This window comes from Lissotriton vulgaris, chromosome 10 (genome assembly GCF_964263255.1).
Source record: "Lissotriton vulgaris chromosome 10, aLisVul1.2, whole genome shotgun sequence".
Classification (NCBI taxonomy): domain Eukaryota; kingdom Metazoa; phylum Chordata; class Amphibia; order Caudata; family Salamandridae; genus Lissotriton; species Lissotriton vulgaris.
Window position 1 is genome coordinate 13,855,289 of NC_141698.1, and position 19,557 is coordinate 13,874,845.

General features: G+C 48.4%; 1 protein-coding gene across 2 annotated transcripts in view; it reads left to right on the forward strand.

The window, feature by feature from the left end:
• The window catches only part of SLC6A8 (solute carrier family 6 member 8), a 169,145-nt gene that overhangs the window by 124,671 nt on the left and 24,917 nt on the right, over positions 1–19,557 (forward strand). For both annotated transcript variants that reach the window (XM_086940218.1, XM_086940216.1), the window contains exons 5-6: positions 1,161–1,295; positions 2,179–2,282. In XM_086940218.1, coding sequence (XP_086796344.1) covers positions 1,161–1,295; positions 2,179–2,282 — 239 coding nt within the window. The remainder of the gene's footprint in view (positions 1–1,160; positions 1,296–2,178; positions 2,283–19,557) is intronic.

Consider the following 19,557-nt stretch of genomic DNA (forward strand, 5'->3'; position numbering starts at 1 on the left):
AGTGGAGGGAACTTTCACTTGGAGGCAGTGGGTGAGTTGGCACCGGTGGCCAGTGGGGGAGTTGGCACCAGTGAGCAGTAAGGAGGGTTGGTACTGGTGGGCATTGTAGGAAACCTTCTCCTATAGGCAGTGGGGGAGTTGGCACCGGTGGGCAGTGGGGCAGTTGGCACTGATTGGCAGTGGGGAAGTTGGCACCCATGAGCAGTGGGGGAGTTGGCACCGATGGGCAGTAGGGAAGATGGCACCTGTGGCCAGTGGAGGGAACTTTTACTTGTAGGCAGTGGGGGAGTTGGCACCGGTGGGCAGTGGAAGAGTTGGCACCAACAGGCAGTGGGGGAGTTCGAACAGACAGGCAGTGGAGGAGTTGGCACCAGTGGGCAGTGGGGGACTTGGCAACGACGGGCACTGGAGGGAACTGTCACTGATAAGCAGTGGGGGAGTTGGCACTGGTGGGCAGTGGGGGAGTTGGCACCGAACAGTAAGGAGGGTTGGCATCGGTGGGCATTGTAGGGAACTTTCACTTATAGGCAGTGGTGGAGTTGGCACCGGTGGGCAGTGGGGCAATTGGCACCAATGGGCAGTGGGTTAGTTGGCACTGATGGGCAGTGGAGAAGTTGGTGCAGACGGGCAGTGGAGGGAACCTTCACTGATAGGCATTGGGGGAGTTGGCACTGGTGGGCAGTGGGAGATTTGAACCGACTGGAAGTGGAGGGAAGTGCTTCCGATAGGCAATGGGGGAGTTTGCACCGGTGGGCAGTGGAAGAGTTGACACCGGTGGGCAGTGGGGGAATTGGCAACGAGGGGCAGTGGAGCCGTTGACAACTGTGTGCGGTGGGGGGGGTGGCAACGACAGACAGTGGAGAGAACTGTCACTGATAAGCAGTGGGGGAGTAGGCACCGGTGGGCAGTGGGGGAGTTTGCACTGCCGAGCAATGGTAACAGCTGGCCAGGAAGAAGTTATCCTCTACCCCAGCCCTACCTGCCCTCTGGTAAAGCGAAATTGTTGTCAGTGGAGATGTCTTCCAGGGCTTCATTACCAAACTGTGTGATCCTGGGGAAACAACGTTGCCTGTCTGCGCCTGGCTATCTGCTGACACTAGGCCTGTGCTGAGCACACTTCTAAGCGCTATACCCTCTCTTTCTCTCTCTCTCTCTCTCAGATCGTGTACTTCACTGCCACCTTCCCCTACGTGGTGCTCCTCATCCTCCTCATCAGGGGGGCCATGCTGCCCGGGGCGATGGACGGCATCGTCTTCTACCTGAAGCCGGACTGGTCCAAACTGGGCAACGCACAGGTAAGGCGGGGCCCAGCCGAGTGGACTTTGGGAAGGGCCTCTCTCCTGAAGGACACCACTCTCACCAGGGGGGGAGGGGGAGGCTGGAGTGGACTTTGGGAAGGGCCCGCAGGCTTGGAGCAGAGTCAGTCATGCCCGCATGGCATTCAACCGAGCTCAATATTGTAAATATGTATTCTGACCCTGTATTACCCTAATTATGCCACCTGTCGTTTTTATAATCGTGATTGTATATGTAACTTGTTAATATGTAAATTCCATCACGAGTACCTTATGTAACTTACTTGGTTCTATTGTAAAGCGCTTTGACACCTTTGGGTACAGCTATACAAAACTGCATTAAATTAACAAATAAATAAATAAATAAATGTCAGAGCTGTCCACCTCTTACCTAGCCAGGGACGGGCAGACTCACCCACATGTTGTACTCCCCCTGAAAGGCTAGTAGGGCTGGTGTGGAGTCAGTCACAGGTCAGAGCTGTCCACCTCCCAGCTAGCCATGGACAGGCAGACTCACGCACATGTTGTACTGGTTTCCTTGAAAGGCTAGTAGGGCTGGTGTGGAGTCAGCCGCGTGTCGGGTGGGTGCCTGAAATTCCGATGGGTCTGGGGCAGTGAATCTGAGGCCAGGCTCTGCCTCTCGTGAGCTGGTGGCTCCTGGCCGTGCCAGTCACTGGCCAGGGCTCCTGTCGCAGGCGCGCACGGGCATCACCCACAACCAGGTCACCACTTCCCTTTAGTGCTGGGGAAAGGTCAGGAACACATCAAGCCAGTATTTCTGTAGCTCTGGCAGGGCTGGGGTAGCGTCAGTGACCAGCTCGGCTGATACACCTGTGCGTTGTGGGCGCTCTGTTGTGAACTCTCCCTACCCCTGTCCCCCCAGGTCTGGATCGACGCCGGCACACAGATTTTCTTCTCCTATGCAATCGGCCTCGGGGCGCTAACGGCACTGGGAAGCTACAACCGCTTCAACAACGACTGCTACAAGTAAGTGCTTTCATCATTCATTCATTCTTGCATTCATAGCGCTTGTGTCGAAGTGAATTACTAGGTCTGTATTCGTGGCACGCCGAAAGGCATCGGGGCAGAGGCACGTAGTGGTGCTTCACTCTGGGTTCAACCCATGGACTTAGATTGAAATTGCATTTATATAGCACGTACTACCCCTGATGAGGCGTTGAAGCGCTTTGCGGCGAATAGCACTCTACCCGGAAGCGCAAAGTTAGTGATCAAGCCATTGGTTATTGGGGTGAGTTATGTGCTCTCGAAGAAACCATTCCAGGCATTGGATCCGATGTATTTGTTGTACATGAACAACTTGGGTGGGATCATGAGAGAGGGCTGTGTGAGATGCAAATGGTTGATGGAATGAATAAACATGGTTGGGTTGCAGAGATTTGGCTTTAAAGAAAGATCAACTAAGATAGGTGTGCGTTTCAAGGGAGTCCGCATATACAAGAGGCATGCAGAAAGGAGAAAGGAAGGAGAGAGGCGTCCCAAATAAATAAGGAAGGAAACAAAAGTTTAGGTCAGGTCAGTTTTTCAAGCAGGGTTTTAGGAACAGAGCAGGCAGATTGTTCGTGATCCCATGCAGTTTGTTGATGTAAACTTGAAGAAAGAAACACATTTTAAATTGTCCTTGTCCATGTGGCTTTTAACAGTCGTTGTAGAAACAGTTAAACTTCCGAGGGGGGTGGGCAGATACTTCCCTCGCCACAAACGCAACCCCAGTGTTTGTTGAGACCCCTGTACGGATGACCGCCAAGCACTATGACATTTAAGCGCATCACAGCACCGCAATTACCATTGATTGGACTTTGATGAAATCATGGAGAAAGCTCTTGTGCACGCAGTGACGTAATAAAACTTGAGGGGTCTCCCCTGCAAGGTACATGGACGCCCCCCCACACTCAAGACCCAGTCAGGAGCCCTCCCGTGCACGGAGCCCTCCCCGCACAGCGGGGGCTGCAGGGACTATTGTTGCACCACTCTGTGCACATCACCCCACTGTAGATGCGATACAAATATGCACAAACCCAGAGAGGACACCTGTGTGTACCTACGTCAGTAGTACATTAAACACCGTGAAGTATTATTACAGTTTAAGCACGCAAATCACGTCACATCATACAAACTACACATTTAAACATATTATGCAAACACCTGCCAACTTAATGTATAACAAGGCAGTTGATAAACATGTGGGAGCAATATTCATTAGCTTGAGCTTGAACTTTCAGGAGCACACACATGACATTGCAATGCTGTTAACGTGTTTCAGATAGCAGTGCTTGTTTTCTGCCAGCAGCAGAGACGGGAGGCAGGCAGTCACGAGGAAGGTGTTGCAGTCCCAGCACCTCCCCTTCCATCGTTGGCTTTAGACCTCAGAGTGCAGTTGTGTGTTTGGGAGCAGCATGGGATACCCAGGGCTACACTAATCGGCATGGATCTTTAGGCCTGGCTTGACAGGGCAACTCTCCCTGACCTCATGGGATCAACAGAAAAAGAGCATTCACAGGACTACCGAGAGAGGGCCTCGGGCTCCACCCGCACGCTCCCATGAGTATATGGTTTGATTGGTTGGGCCTAAATTGTGTGTTTCCTCTCAAAGAGAGTGCTGGCATTGCCCGTTCTGGCTTGTGGTAGAGCTTCGGCTCAATGCAGCAGGCCTGAGTTGGTGATGGTGGAAAGCTAATGATGGTGGCGGATAGCCTGATGTGTTTATTATCAAATGTTATGATAAAGGCACGAGGCCTGACAGCGTTATTGTGAGGCTCATCCGTTCAAGTCAATAGGTGAGGTGAGTTGTTATTACTCTGTATTCGAGACTACAGGAAGGTATTTAGTTGCATGAAACGCCACAAATTGCCGGTATCATAGGGAAGGATTTTGATGCTGGTTACCGCCTCTTACAAGCGCGGGGAGAAGATCTGCACTGTAATAATTGTTGCTAGAATCTCTATGTAGCAGTCCACCACAAGCTTGTAATAAAACCACCTTAACTAATACATACATCCATACATATAAATATACATATCCATATGGATTTATTTATTTTATTTATTTTGATAGTTTTATATAGCGCGAACAAGATCTTAACAGATATCAGAGCGCTTTACAAAGCTGGGAATGCCAGCAAGAGAGTGGGGTTACACATAATAAGTGGTAAGGGTAAGTATGTGAGGGAGCAAAGTAATACAACACATCAATAATACAAATATAACAGTTAGATGTGTGCATAGATAGTCAGTAGCGTCAATAATACAGGTGAAATACATAGTCATAGAGTTCGAACAGAGTTAAATGAGTGCATAGATAGTCAGTAGTGACAATAATACAGGTGAAATACATAGTCATAGCGTTCGAACAAAGTAATACAGGTCGGGAGGAGATGAGCCTGGTTTCAGGAGGGAGTGAGTTCTTGATCCTGGGTGCCATTCCTGAGAAAGAGCGTTTATATGTTTTTACCTTCCGGAATCTTCGAGGTTTTAGCAGAAGATTGTTTGTGCCTCTGGTGTTTCTAGAGCCGCCAGAGATTGACAGCTTCTGAGTGAGGTATCTGGGAGAGCTCAGATGTAGAGCCTTGTGAGTCATGCAGGCGATTTTCAGATGTATTCTGGCTTCAAAAGGCAGCCAGTCCAGTGTTTTCAGATCAGGGGTGATATGCGAGTGTTTTTTTGATCCAGTGATGAGTCTGGCTGCAGCGTTTAGAGAGGCTCTTAGGGGTGCAGTGCTGGTTAACGGGAGACCGCAGAGGGCAGTTCTGCCATATTCAATTCGCGGGATTACTAGAGCTTGTACTGCAGTTTGGAAGTCTTTGGCTGGTAGGAAGGGTTTAAGTTTCCTCAGTGTATTGATTTGGAAGTTCGCTCCCTTAGTATCCTTGCTGATATGATGCTGCATGTTAAGGTTGGAGTCGAGGGTTATGCCTAAAGATTTCGCTGAGTCCCCTATGATGGGTTGGACATCGAGTGCCGTTAACTGTTTAAGCCAGGTTTGCGTGGTGGGGATCTTCGCGGGAGGTGTGATCAGCAGGAATTCTGTTTTCAGAGCATTGAGTTTGAGATGATTATCAGCAAGCCAGGATTGGGTGCTTCTGATCGTTGAATTCAGTATTAAAATGTCATTGGGGGATTGTAATTTGAGATATAGTTGGGTGTCATCTGCGTACATGTGAAAAAGTACATTGGATGCTTGAAGCAAGGTGGTGAGAGGTTCCATAACTAGGTTGAACAAGGTTGGTGATGGGGAAGATCCTTGGGGGACGCCTAACGACACAGGTATTGGAGAGGACATCAGGTTGTTACTCTTGAATTTCTGCGACCTGTTGTGTAGAAAGGAGGTGAACCACTTGAGAACAGTCCCAGAAAGACCCATTCTTGTGCTCAAAAGATCGAGTAACTTTTCATGTTTGACAGTGTCGAATGCTGAAGAGAGATCAAGCAGGATGAGGAGGCAGGTGTCACCTTGATCTAGGATTTGAAGGGCGTCGTCAATTATGTGAGTCATAGCAGTTTCAGTACTGTGTCCTGCTCGGAAGCCTGATTGGTGCGGGTTGAGGAGATCAAACATATCGATATGCTTAGTCAGTTGTAGTTGAGCGCATTTTTCCAATAATTTGGCGAGAGTGGGAATATTGGTAATGGGACGGTAGTTGTTTAGGTCGGATGGGTCGGCAGTAGGTTTCTTTAGCAAAGGTGTGACTTGTCCCACTTTGAGGGAATCAGGGATGGTTCCTTCTTGGAGCGAGCTGTTGATGATTTTAGTCCAGAGAGGAAGGAGCAGTGGGGTGAAATCTTTGACAGCGTTAGCAGGAAGGGGGTCCGTGAGGTGATTGGAAGGTTTCAAGGTGCTGAGCAGTTTGCCTATTTCTTCTTCGGAGTAGGTTTCAAAGGTAGACCATGTTGCATTGTTTTTAGGTTCGGTGGGTGTTATGCAGTTGAGTGTGTTGTGGAGTCTTGCGTCAGCACGGAGATCATTCTTTATGTTGTCAGTTTTTTGGTTAAAGAAAGTGGCCAAGTCTTGACAGGAGGGTACTTCGTGCAAAGTACTGAGAGGTTGGGGTTGTTCCTTAGCTTGTGTTCTGATTAACTCAAACAGTTTTCTAGGGCGATTTTTTGCTTGGTCGAGCTGGCGGCTGAAGAAGTTTGCTTTTGAGCGCTTTATTTTCCTGAAGTAGGCGTTTCTCTTTTTCTTCAGGGTTTTCAGGTGTAGTGCAGAGGGAGCTGCCCTCCAGGTGCGCTCTGCCAATCTCATGGCTCGTCTATCTTCATTGAGACTCCCGTCGTACCATGGGTTGGAGATTTTAGCGGAGACTCTTTTTAGCTGCATGGGAGCAGCCTCATTAATTATTGAGGTCACGGCGTTAAGGTAGTGGTCAGTCAGGGATTGGACATCTGTAACGCCCGTAGGCGGGAGTAGGAGGTCGCGACTGTTCGGGGGTAGGGAGTATGGGTTGAGTTTTTTCAGGTCTCTTTTCCAGACTTTAGGTCTGGAGGGTTGAACCGGGTTGAGTTTGACTTTTTCATTGATGTGGAATGTGACAATATGATGGTCTGACCAGTCACAGGGTTGAATAGACTCAAGTTGAGTAGCGCCCTCTTTGGCGATGATAAGGTCGAGGATAGAGCCTTTCTCGTGGGTCGGGCTGTTGCATAATTGTGTGAGGTCCAGGGCGCTGAGGAAGCTTTTAAGACTATTTACCACCGCATCATTAAGATCGTTCCAATGGAGGTTGAAGTCACCCAGGTATATTTGGGTGAGCTGTCGTCCTGCGTTGGTTGAAATCAAGTCCATCATTTGTTGGGCGAAGATGAGGTGGTCTCTGGGAGGGTGGTAAATGCCATGAAGAGAGCATATCGGTTTGCCATCACTGATGATATCGAGGCAGATGTATTCGTAGGAAGTTGGAGAGGGTAGGGACGGCACGGAGACTTTCAGAACAGAAAGGCTGTTCCTGTATATGCATGCGATTCCGCCACCTATCTTGCCAGACCTGTCAAGCCTAATGATGTGGTAGTTAGGGGGGACCAGAATGTCCATTACAGGTGTAGAGGATTCGGTTAGCCAGGTTTCAGTCAGGATGATTAGGTCAAGGTCCAATCTTAGGATGAGATCAGCGATGGCGGAGGAGTATTTAGAAGCCGATCTGCAGTTTAGGAGAGTGCATTTGAGACGGGGTGTGTCGGGAGAGGAAGAGGGTACTAGAGAGAGTGGGACTTTTCTAAGGTTATTCGGGACGGATATTCTGTTGTTAAGAGTGGAGGATCTACGGGGATTTGAGTGTATTGTGGGGATGGGGTGCGAGGCGGTTGTGGGGTTTAGGGGAGCTGGGTCGTAGGAGCGGAGGAGGGAGAGAGTGTCGAGGTCCGAGAGAGGGTTGCATGTGCGAAGGGGGCGGTTGTTGCGATTGTCGTCGGGGATCGCGGTCCAGTGAGTGCGGCGGGTGTGCTTGTTGCGATTGTGGGCATGGGTCGCGGTCCGGTGTGAGGGACCTGGCTTAGGAGCGTCGGCGGGACGGGAGGGGAGCAAGTTGAGAGGGGGGGTGGTGGTGAGTGAGGCGGGTCTAGGGGGTGTGGTGAGCAGCTCTTTGATGGTGTGCACGTCTTCCTTGATGGTGTGAATTTCTTCTTTGAGTTGTAGGAGGAAGGACATAATCTTGTCTAGCGTGGGGTGAGTGTTAGTGCTGGGGGTGGAAGTCATGGTTGGGTGGCTGACCTGGGACTTAGCGTGCGGGTGGGGGGGAGGGTTGGTGTTCATGCAGGGCTCCGTGTTGTCGACGTACGGATTGGTGTTAGGGAGGAGATAGGGTAAGGGGTCGATGGGGGTGGATGAGGTGCGGAGGAGGTTGGAGGCGTAGAGGCGGGAATTCGTGGCAGGCGGAGAGAGAGGGGTGGAAGTGGAGTGTATGATGGTGGTGAAGGGGGAGCCTGAAGCGTAGTGAGGGCTGAGGGTGGGGGGGGAGCTGGGGTAGGAGATGGTCCTGTCATGGGGAGGGGGAGTTAGATAGTAGATGTGGTGTGCTCTGCATGGTTAGTTAGCGTGTGGAAGTGGGGGCTGAGGGAGGGGGGGGACAGAGTGTGGGATTTGTCGCTATGTGTGTCGATCTGGTGCTGAACTAGGTTAGAGGGGTTGTGGGCGGGGTCTATGATGTCAGGGGGGAGCGGAGGGGTGAGGGTGTTATGAGTGGGGGTCCCCGGGATGGGAGTGTGGGGGCGGCTGGTGTATGATGGGAAGTTATTTGTGTCTGTGATTGCGGAGTGTGGGGTGGTTGCAGCAGGTGGGTGAGTGACTGGTGTGGTGGGGGAGGAAGTGGGGTGAATATCGTTCAGGTGCTGAGCTAGGTAAGAAGAGTTGTCGGTGGGGGCTGTGAAGTCTGGGGTGATATTACTGGAGGGGATGTGAGTGGAAGTCCGATGGTTGGAGAGGTTCTCTTTGAAAGTGGGGAACAGGTTGTCTAGTAGTTCCAGGTTCCTGTCTGTGGATTGAATTAGGACAATCCCGTTATTGTAGATAGTAATGGTGGTTCTGCCTAGGAAGAGTTGGGATGGTGTGATGGAGAGAGTTAAGCCATGAGTGGATTTCCTGGTGGTGGAGACAGTGAGTAAGACGAAGAACGTTTTTCTCCATTGAGCTCTGCGAGAGGTGTGGAAGATTATATCGATGTTCAGGGATCCATTGACCGGTGAGAAGTAGGTGTCGACAAAGGGGGTTTCAGGGTGGGACCTCAGGAAATTGTGTTTAAAGCGTTTAGCGGCTTTTTTGGTGAGTGCGGATGGGTAGTTGATTTTATATGTGTGCTTGCCGATGGGCTCCATGCTGGGATGGCGGAATATGTGTAGGTGGGTGTGGCGGTAGAGGTGGGTGTGGGGGGGTAGCTGATAGTGCGACACATGTGCAAAGAACAATGCAAATAGTAGGTTACATGGTACACAGGTAACACTAGTGAGTGACAAAAATAGCCAACATATAGAGGTAACAATCGGAGTAAAGCACAATGCTGACAATAAATTACGTGAAACACGAATGCCACTAGTGAGTAACAGAATATTCAAAATAATCAAGATAATCAAGATAAAGAGGTAGCAATCTGTGCAAACCAAAAATAAACAGTGCGAATGGGTGTGGCTTACATAGTGTACACTAATGAATGAGGAAATATGAGTTAGCAGACGGTACAGCTTACACAATGTAACGAAATATACAAAAATATAAAAATATAAGTGGTGTCAAACGGTGCACATCGAGAGTAGATATGAAATAGACCTGAAATAGGTGCGGCTTACATAGATGTACTTAGATGTACAGTGCCCACATAAATAAATAATATTGCTGATATACTGAAACCGAGTACCGGTGTCACTAAAAAAGCTGCCTGAGCAATATTAATACTAGTTATTCGCCAGAACAATTTGAGGTAGCGCTTGGTACATTGACAGTGTAGAAAAGTGAGGTATGTGCAAGTTTACAAAAAAGAAAATGTACAAAATACAGATTGAGGTATAATGTTGCACTAAATGCAGGCACTTAATCACACAAGTGTTTAACTATACAGACTAATTGTAAGTAGTAATGTACAAGATACAAGTAGAGGTAGAGTACTGCAAAAATAGGCAGGCACTTATGAGTTAGATATGTGCAAAATTACATGAGAAAAAAGTAATAAATGGGTGCAGGTTGCAGCATTGTGCAAAGTAGTGCAGAGTATACTTGGAGGAGTAGTTATGATAAAATATAATATAAGCCTAAACTATATGAGGTAGCAGTCGGTGAATTACAGGAGATAAAAGTGAGAAAATGGTGCAGGTTGCAGAATTGTGTAGAGTAGTGCAGGGTACAATTGAAGGAATAGTTCTGATAAAATATAAATCTATAGATAAAATGTAAAAAATATAAAAATAAACAGCAGAATACACATGTAAACAGTCGGTTACAAGACACAGATAGGTGTGTGTCAGAGTACAGTAGTTTGCCTTAGTCTAAAGTGGTGAGCTCTTAGTGTCAGATTATATAGTGCATTAGTTAATAGCCCAGCGACAATGACTAGTCCAAAGTGGATACATAGTGGGCCTCTGGGTCAGCCCTTTGCTGCCATTGGTCTCTGAGTGTCACTTACACTCTGCTTCCATATGTGACAGCGTACGGCATGGGGTAATGAGTCCACCCTCTTCTGCCATTGGTCTACTTGAGTGTCACTTAAACTCTTCTGCCAACCATGACAGCGAACTGCGTGGGAAAATGGTTCAGTCCGCATCAGACATTGACTCTCTTACCCTGCGAATTACGGCAGTTTCTGATCACGTGCGCATCCACCTGAAAATGAGTGTGCTTCGGTATCAGTGCTGGTTGTCCAGTCCTTTTGTTTTCAATTTTCTCCTTTTTTAATTCCCCATTCATTCTGTGCTGCTACTACCTAGGTTTTATCCGCTTTTTATTTCAGTATTTCGGACCAGGGCCCTGCGGCTCTACAGGCAGTGCTAATGGGTCACTTGTTTGCTGCTCATTTCATCTGCAGTGCGCCACATCCAACGTACCCACTTCCTCTGAACCTGGCAACCATTTTGGAATGCTGTTACCCATAGTGTATCATTGAGTTACCATACCAAGATGGCCAACATAGATGGTTCTGAATGTGTCAGCAATGCTGGACCTTCAAAACAAAGATAGACTATTTACAATACCTGCGCAAGACAGAAATTCTCTGCTATGTTTAGTTTTGTTATTACAAGCAAATGCCCAATGTGTTTAGACGGCAGCATATTTCCATTTTTAGGTCGAGCCTAGCCAGCTCGCATGCGCTGCTCTAGGAGAGGGCCTCTTAGAATCGCTCTAGACCCGTGGGTGCCCCATGGCCCCCAGCTTGCCGGGGTGAGCAGGGGCGCGCATGGTGCCATCTGTTCTGGATCATGTTTCCGGTCACTTTCACTTTCGCACTACGAGACACCCACCCCTCTACGTTGGTTTTACTAACTTCTATGTTGGGAAGAGAGTGCATCCCCCGCCCCCACCCCCTCCGCAGGATGCTGGCGGGGACGAACGCACCATGAATATTCAGGATACAGTCCTGTGGGAAAAGGACCCCTCCGGCACTAAGACGCAACTTGACGACGGCCTCTGGCTATTTTCACTTCAAAGACAAGCCACAAAAAAAGCTGTGTTTTAAACTGTTCTTTCGCTCTGTCCGCAATAGAAGAACGAGGGATTCTAAAACACAACTTTCTGTCCGCAAATATAGTAATATATTCTCCATCTGTTTGGAGCTCAGTTTTCCACCTTTTCATACGTCGGCTCAAGTGCAAGAGAGGGCTATACTTTTAGCTAAACAGAACTGCACGCTGAAAAAAGTATGTCTGTATATTAGTAGTATGTGGTATGTTTAAACAGAAGACCGTATTTACTCCTTTAGACCGGCACCCAAAAATAACCAGTTCTACGTTCAGTATGTTGAATAGTTCCTAATGTTTTTTGAACATGAGAAAGAAAACAAATCCTTCTCACGGGGATCCTTTCTCACATAATTAGAAGGTTTAAGCAGTAAATAGTGTTGCTTGAAGTAGACACGTGAACGCATCGAAGCACAGAACGCGTGCTGTTGTCACGGCACAGTGCCACGGTGCCAACGGGCAGGCCAGGGGTGGTAGCCGCTTCCTCTGGTGACCCCCACACTTGACATCCACAAATTTGTACATGGACCGGAAATGACGTCCCTGAAGGCACCAGCCATTAAACTCATGTAGCACTGAATGTCAATAGATTCAAATGCAGCTTCGTAAAGTAGAACCATTGTACTGAAGACCCAGACTTCAAACTGCGATTAATTTGCACAAAAAAAAGTGATAAGTGTGCAAGGCCCATGGTGCCATCCCATGCCCTATTCTATAGCTGCTGAATGCCTGTGCCTGTGCCTAGCTTACTATTGGATTCATAATTACAAGATTGAATATGAATATTGGTTATCAATCTAAAAAATAAATCAGCAGCGCTATCAATGCAAAGCAAATAAGCACAAAAGATGCATTGTGAGTTTGGATTTTCGAACAAGTCCTCTGCTAAAAAAAAAAAAAACAAGCATTTGCAATGCAATAGGTCTCGCATTTACGCGGGTTTAAGCTATCGGCATTGTAAATGACAATACCTTTTATTTATGTATTAAAAACGAAAACAAGAATTTAAGGCATTGTTATTTGCAATGTCAATAGCTGAAACTTGCATAAATGCGAGACCTATTGCATTGCACATGCTTGTTTTTACTTTTTTTTTTTAATTCATCTTGCATATGTTGTTGAGTTTGTGTGTGTTTTGTTGCAGTTGTGTCAAAGGGTAAATGCAAGAATGAGTTAGTGGATGGAAGAGTGAATGGCTGAGTGCAAAGGTGAAAGTCTTACTGTGTGTATCATGACTTATTGATTGGCGAAACCCATAAATGACACAAAAGGCACTTCTACTGGCATTTCTATTTCCAATGCTTGTGCCTCAGTGCAATGCCCTACGTGTAACAAGGGCCCGGATGTGTGTTCTGTGCTCACGGTGCCACAGGACTCAAGCTCGCCTTCCTGGTGAGGCTGGAACCGAGGTTGCTTGTTTTCCTGTTCAGAGGGGAGGTGTCCTAGCATGGAGCGTTCCTATTGGACAAGGAACAAGTCTGATTTACATATGCTGCTGCCCATTTGTGGAGAGAGACAGTGAGTGAAAAATGATGGACTGGAATGTTGCCTCTGCCGCTGTCCATTGCTGGGACCTTCATATTCCTCAGCCATGCGCCCCCGCCCCCCCCCCCCCCCCCAAATTGGGCCATCCTGGTGCTTGGATGAGCCCAGAGACGGTCCCTCCACCCAAGCCCCGCCCTCTCCCACTCACACAGCACCTGATTTATGGTTTTTAGATCCCAGTTGAACATAACACTATCCAGGAATGGAAGGGAGGGCTTCCTTCCTTATGGGGGCCTGAAAGGGACAAGAGAATAAACAGCCTGTGCGTTTATCTCCTCAGCTGGGAGGCCCCTGAAGTCCACGCTCAACAGAGCCCCCTATGTGTGTGTGTGGGGGGGGGGGGAAGCAGGGGGAGCGAGGGGGCGGGGTTGGAGGGTGTTGTCTCCAAAGAAATATAACTTTATGTCCTGCCTGTCTGCCAATGTGTGTCCCCCCTTTACACCCCCCTCTGCAGGGTCGTGTAAAGGGGAGAGCCACTGGCAGGCAGGCAGGACATACAGTGGTCTCTAGGGGAGACAGAGCACCCCCCTTCTACCCTCCAGAGGGGCAGACAGTTTTAAAGACATGGAGAAAGTGGGCTGTGGCGCTGGGCCCCAGCCTTTTTACGGCCCCCCTGATAAAGCCAGCTCTGTACTGGAGAGAGTCTTGCCCTGATGACCTGAAATATGTCTTAGCCAAATTGTTTTAAGTACCCTTTTCCTTTAATTTATTTTTAAGGTGGGTGATGTGTGAGTGTCTATTACAGTCATTTTGTAGACACATGTTGTATCTATCTTTTATGCAATAACCATAAACAACGTTTCTTTTAGATGGAAACAGGAGAAACGGGAGGGGTTCACAGAGAATATTTGAAGTATTAATATAGCCATGTCTGAACTGGGGTGGCAGAGTGGGCTAAAGAACGGTGATGGATCAAACCCAGATCTTTTGACTGGGTGTGAGTGTTTGATTGATTCAGATGCTCCGTCCATCACCACCCCCTTTTGTACCGCTTTTGGCCGCCATAAGTGTGGCAGGGTATGCTCAGACGTGAGTCCCTTGCTCACTTTGCCACTGGATTCAAGCAAGCCGGGCTGAAGACGGCTGGAATGCCAGAAACCGGTCCTCGGAAGCTTGTTTCCGGTCCAGGGAAGACATGTCTTGGCAGTTCGGGCTGGACTGTTCCCATGAGGCACAGGGTCAGACTGATTTGCATATAGCCATGTCTGAACTGGGGTGGCAGAGTGGGCTAAAGAACAGTGATGGATTAAACCCAGATCTTTTGACTGGGTGTGAGTGTTTGATTGATTTAAATGCTCCGTCCATCACCACCCCCTTTTGTACCGCTTAAGTAGTTGTGCAGCACACACTCACACTGACCCAGTAAAGCACACGCAATAAGTAGACACCACTTCAAGGGCATTGACAAAACAAGTTTCTTTATCCATTTCTTGTTGAGCAGATAACATAGGATTCTCACAGTAAATGGATTAGAGGGTCTCTGGTAACCCAGGACAATACAGGTAACATTTCCTGTGCAGTGTTTGTAAAACGCTCATTCATATATGCAGCACCAGGAACAACTTTGAGGCAGGTATGTGAACAACAAAAGCAACATGTCCTAAGTACACATTCAATAAGGGCAGCATTCCTTATGCGTGGGCGGTGTCAATCTAAGCAGCCTGTCCCCTGCAGCATACATTCAACATGAGAACCAGGCCTAGACAAGTAGGTTGTGCAGGTAGTAGTTCTCAAATATCTACACAATGCCGGTCATCCGGCTCTCGAGGGCAGGTACAACCAGTCACGGGGCTCCTAAAATGATGTCTTCACTATGGGCGACCTGCCCTACACAGAGATACTCTGTATAAGCTACCTATTCTGTGGTGTCATAGAGTCCAGGCGGTTGACACTTCCCAAGCAGAGGTGCACGGCTGGTTCGAAGAGGGCCCGGCGGCAGGAGGCAGCTCCCAGACAGTCGTGTCTGGGAGTTCGGTGACAAGTGCTCGGGACCCCAGGATCCCCCTTGGGCCTCCCCCCAGGCCGTGGACGGGGCCTCCGCGTGTGCGTGGGCCCCTAACCTCCTTCACTCACCGTTGTGTCTGGGGGAGGGGAGAAGAATGTAGGCCTCACACCGGGCTGGTCCTGGTGGAGGCAGGCCTCACACTGCTTCAGCAGACCCGGTCCGGCCCAGTCAGGGTGCCGCTTTCTTCCGGGGCGCTCTCCCCAAGTCCTGGGCAGCCCTCGAACTCCTAGATGATCTGGAGGGAGGAACCAATGGGAGCACGGCTTACCGGGGCGTGGCCTATGACTCAACAGCATGTGGGCACACGGCAGCAGGACAGCACTGCACTCACAGAAAGGGGTTCATTATTGAAGGCCAGTGCAGAGGTGGCACCGCGCGTTGTCAGCACAGCACTAGCAGGCAATGGCGGATTCTGGTGGGACAGCGCTTCCTGGGCACAGCGCTAGCAGAAGGGGGTAGTCCAGCACTAGACCGCTTGGTTGGCACAGCGCTAGCAAAAGGTGACCGACTTTGTCAATCCAGCGCTTGGGAGACACAGCGCTTTGCCTGGTGTTTCCCAGCAGCAGCAGCGCTCACAGGTTCCTCAGCGCTGGTTGGGGTGATCCAGATGGTAGGTGGCCAGCGCTTCTTCTCTCAGCGCTGGCAGTAGGTGACAGACATTAGTGGCAGGAGTTAGCAGCAGTGGTTGGGAGGATGGAAGGCTGAGCAGGCACACTGGAGTTAGCACCCCGGGTTCCCCCTCACACTGGGCAGGTCAGCAGGCTGGCCGGATCACTCAGCTATCTTGGGGACAGCAGGGCCTAAGCTCAGTCAGCCTCAGTGGTGTAGCTTCCCCCAGCTCAGCAGCCTATACTCCGGCGGAGGGTCCCCAGGTCCAGCATTGCTCCAACTAACTGTCAGGTTTTCCCTCCCTCACCTTTATACCCCTAGGTCAGGTGACCCTGCAAAAAGGCGGCAAGTTCTGGCGCCAACCTGGGGGGGTTGGAAAATTCCAGAAGGCTCTGAGGACTCTGTGGTGGCTTCTCTGGGTTACAGTGTCATAATGTCCCAGCCTGATCCCAACTACTAGCGCACAGACATGACAGTGGCCACTCTGCAGTAGCAGGGGCCATTGGCAGCCATATTGTTAGGAGAGAGCACCTGCACCTCAGCACTGTTCAGCAGCGGCGAGTCGCCCAGAGTCCTAGGTCCAACTACTGGTTTCAAGGTTAATCTCCCGCCTCCGATTCCTGCATGCAGAAACTCGATTCCTCCGCTGGTGTATGCCGACAGGGACTGGTAATGTGTGCCTCGGAGGATGCACTGCCAGTAAGTTGCTCCTGCAGGCCAGTGCACATTTTTGTCACGCTCCTTGACTGCCACAGCACTTTCTCTGTGCGCCTGCCAGGTAAGAAAAACAAAACCTTATATTTGCATTTCTGATATCTGATCCTGCAGCAGCGCGCTTACAAGTCCCATACATGACAATAGACCAGATTCAGGCCTCAGTAGAAGTCAATGGGTGGGATACATTCTGCAAATTTTTTTTTTTATTGCCCCACTTTTGTCTTGTAAAATGTTTGCATGTATACATTCACAGAAATAGACGAACGCGAGGAGGAATTTTGAAGTGCCGGTTTTCTGTACCTAATAGGCACCACTTGACCGGATATAAGAAAGGCAAGTTAAGATATCATGCAAAGAACCATGATATAAGCAAATTAATGTGACTTGGTAATAGAATACCTGACCGGGAAGAAAATTTGATATTATTTGGACCCCGCATACCAATGAATGAATTCATCAACAGAAAGATAAAATTATAAAATGAATAATATTGGTCCACAGTATATTCTGGTAACAAGAAAATGTTGAGCCCCAGCCATAGTGAAAAATACTTTATCCTGAAGAAGGTGGTTGTGAACAAGAGGAATCCACCGAAACGTGTCAATGAAAGCATGTTTTTGTTCTAAACAGGGCAGGCTTTGGTTGACACCTTAGATAATAATGATTTGATAATACTTTGAACCTTGATCAATGACCATAATCGATTAGTGACTATTTTAAGACAAATTGATTGCCAAATGTATGCCCCCTTTTTATGCTTTTATTCGTGCATCTATTTTTATGTACTTTTATTAAATGTCTATGTACTGTTGTTTCAAAAATCTCTATTTATGTGATAAGAAGAAATCAAAGGGTATTTTTTCATGAATAAATCAGACTAGTTCTATACTTATGCCTTTGAGGTACTATTTCAGTGATACTGGTGGTACATATGAATGAGTGAATAATGAACTTGTGAGAAAAGTATGTAAGGGTGTCTGACATATTATTTAAAAATAAAAACAAAAAGATAATTATTTTCTGACTGGATAGTCGCTTTTGGTGCCCCGTCCCTTTGGTGAGGGGGTCCCTATCTGTCATTTTTGACTTATATTCACAGAAGCACAGTTATTATTAGATACATACAGTAGCGGCAGCTACTGGACCAGGTGGAGGGGGAGAAGGCAGTGACGACGAAAAAAGAAATAAAAAAAACACTTACCTGTAATGGCCAGCCGCTGCCTCTCCGTCATCTTCCTTCTCTTCCTGCAGTCCCGGCCGGCAGCAGGAAGCACCCGGGCTCCCAAGCTCCCCTGAGCCAATCACAACCCTGCAATGCAGTGCTGTGATTGGTCTGAGCGCCGTGGTTCGGTGCTCAGACCGGGAATCGGAGGCTTAGCACGTTCCTCAGCAGGCTGTGTAATGCAGCCTGTTGGGGAGCATGCAAAGTGCGCAGGACTGTTTGGCCGGCCCAAGAGGGTCGGCCAAGCAGCCGGGCGCACTTAGGGAGTGTAAACCACTCCTCCGCCTGCTCTGGCCAGCCCCGCCCACCGCGAGAGCCACTGATGAAATAGAAAAACGAAACTGATACTAATATTTATTATCATTTTATTTTTCCTTATGTTCAGTGGGCGACGCTTTTCCGCCTTGGCAGAGGAGCCGCCACTTTAACATGTCACGTCATGTTCGTCCCATTTTCTCTCAAAAGATTTTGGGCCAGATGTAGGTCGGTAACGGCCGAAAATCGGTATTTTCGGCCGTTACCGATCGGTAAATAGGTGATAGGTATGTAGGGGGCATTATTTTACAGAATCGGTAAAGTAAAAAATCAGTAAATTTACCGAATGTGAGCCACCCAGATGTAGGTGGGACTCTTCAGAGTCCCAGAGGCCTTACCGAATCGGAATTTTACCATCAAATCCAATTTGATGGTAAAATGCCGATTCTGGTGTGCATGCACATGTGTGCATGCACACCTATGCCATGTGACAGGCAGACCTGCCCTTAGGGCATGTATGCCTGCCACATGACACCCAATCCTGTTTAGGGGGTGCCAGGGGGTGTCAAAGTGACACCCCCTGCACCCTTGTGAAAATCGGTATTTACCGATTCGGTAAATACCGAATCGGTAATGCCCATTCATTCCTCATTCCTATGGGCATTACCGATTCGGTATTTACCGAATCGGTAAATACCGAAATCATCCGATTCGGTATTCCTAAATGTCCACCCCATAGATTTACCGAATTTTAATTACCGAATCGGTAAAATTCGGTAATTAAAAATCGGTAAATCTATTTCACCTACATCTGGCCCTAAGAAACTTTGTTTTCGCGCCTCTCCAGTTCTAACTTTACTTAAGAATCGAGCTGTCCACGGAGCTCAGCATCCAGCCTGAGAGACGCCTGCCCTCTGCTGGTCAGTTTGTTGTATGACACCAAGGATTCGGATCAAGGCACCTAGGGCCCGATGTAGGTAAAATTGATTTACCGATTTCAAATTACCGAATTTTACCGATTCGGTAATTTAAAATCGGTAAATAAATGGGTCCGATATGTAGGTATTCCAGATGTGCTGGAATACCGAATCGGATGAATTCGGTATTTACCGATTCGGTAAATACCGAATCGGTAATGCCCATTCATTCCTATGGGCTTTGAAGCCCATAGGAATGAATGGGCATTACCGATTCGGTATTTACCGAATCGGTAAATACCGAATTTCTCAAGGGTGCAGGGGGTGTCACTTTGACACCCTCTGGCACCCCCAAAACAGGCACAGGTGCCATGTGGCAGGCATACCTGCCCTAAGGGCAGGTCTGCCTGTCACATGGCATAGGTGTGCATGCACACATGTGCATGCACACCGGAATCGGTATTTTACCATCAAATAGGATTTGATGGTAAAATACCGATTCGTTAAGGCTCCTTGGACTCTGAAGAGTCCCACCTACATATGGGTGGCTCCGAATCGGTAAAATTACCGATTCGGTATTTTACCGAATCGGTAACTTTACCGAATCGGTAAAGTTACCGATTCTGTATTTTACAGAATCGGTAACTTTACCGATTCGGTAAAGTTACCGATTCGGTAAAATAGTGCACCTACATGTCAAATCATGTATACCGATCGGTAACGGCCGAAAATACCGATTTTCGGCCGTTACCGACCGACCTACATCGGGCCCCTACTTCCAAAACAGCCCGAATCTGCTCAAATATGTGTGAACGTTTGGGAAATATCT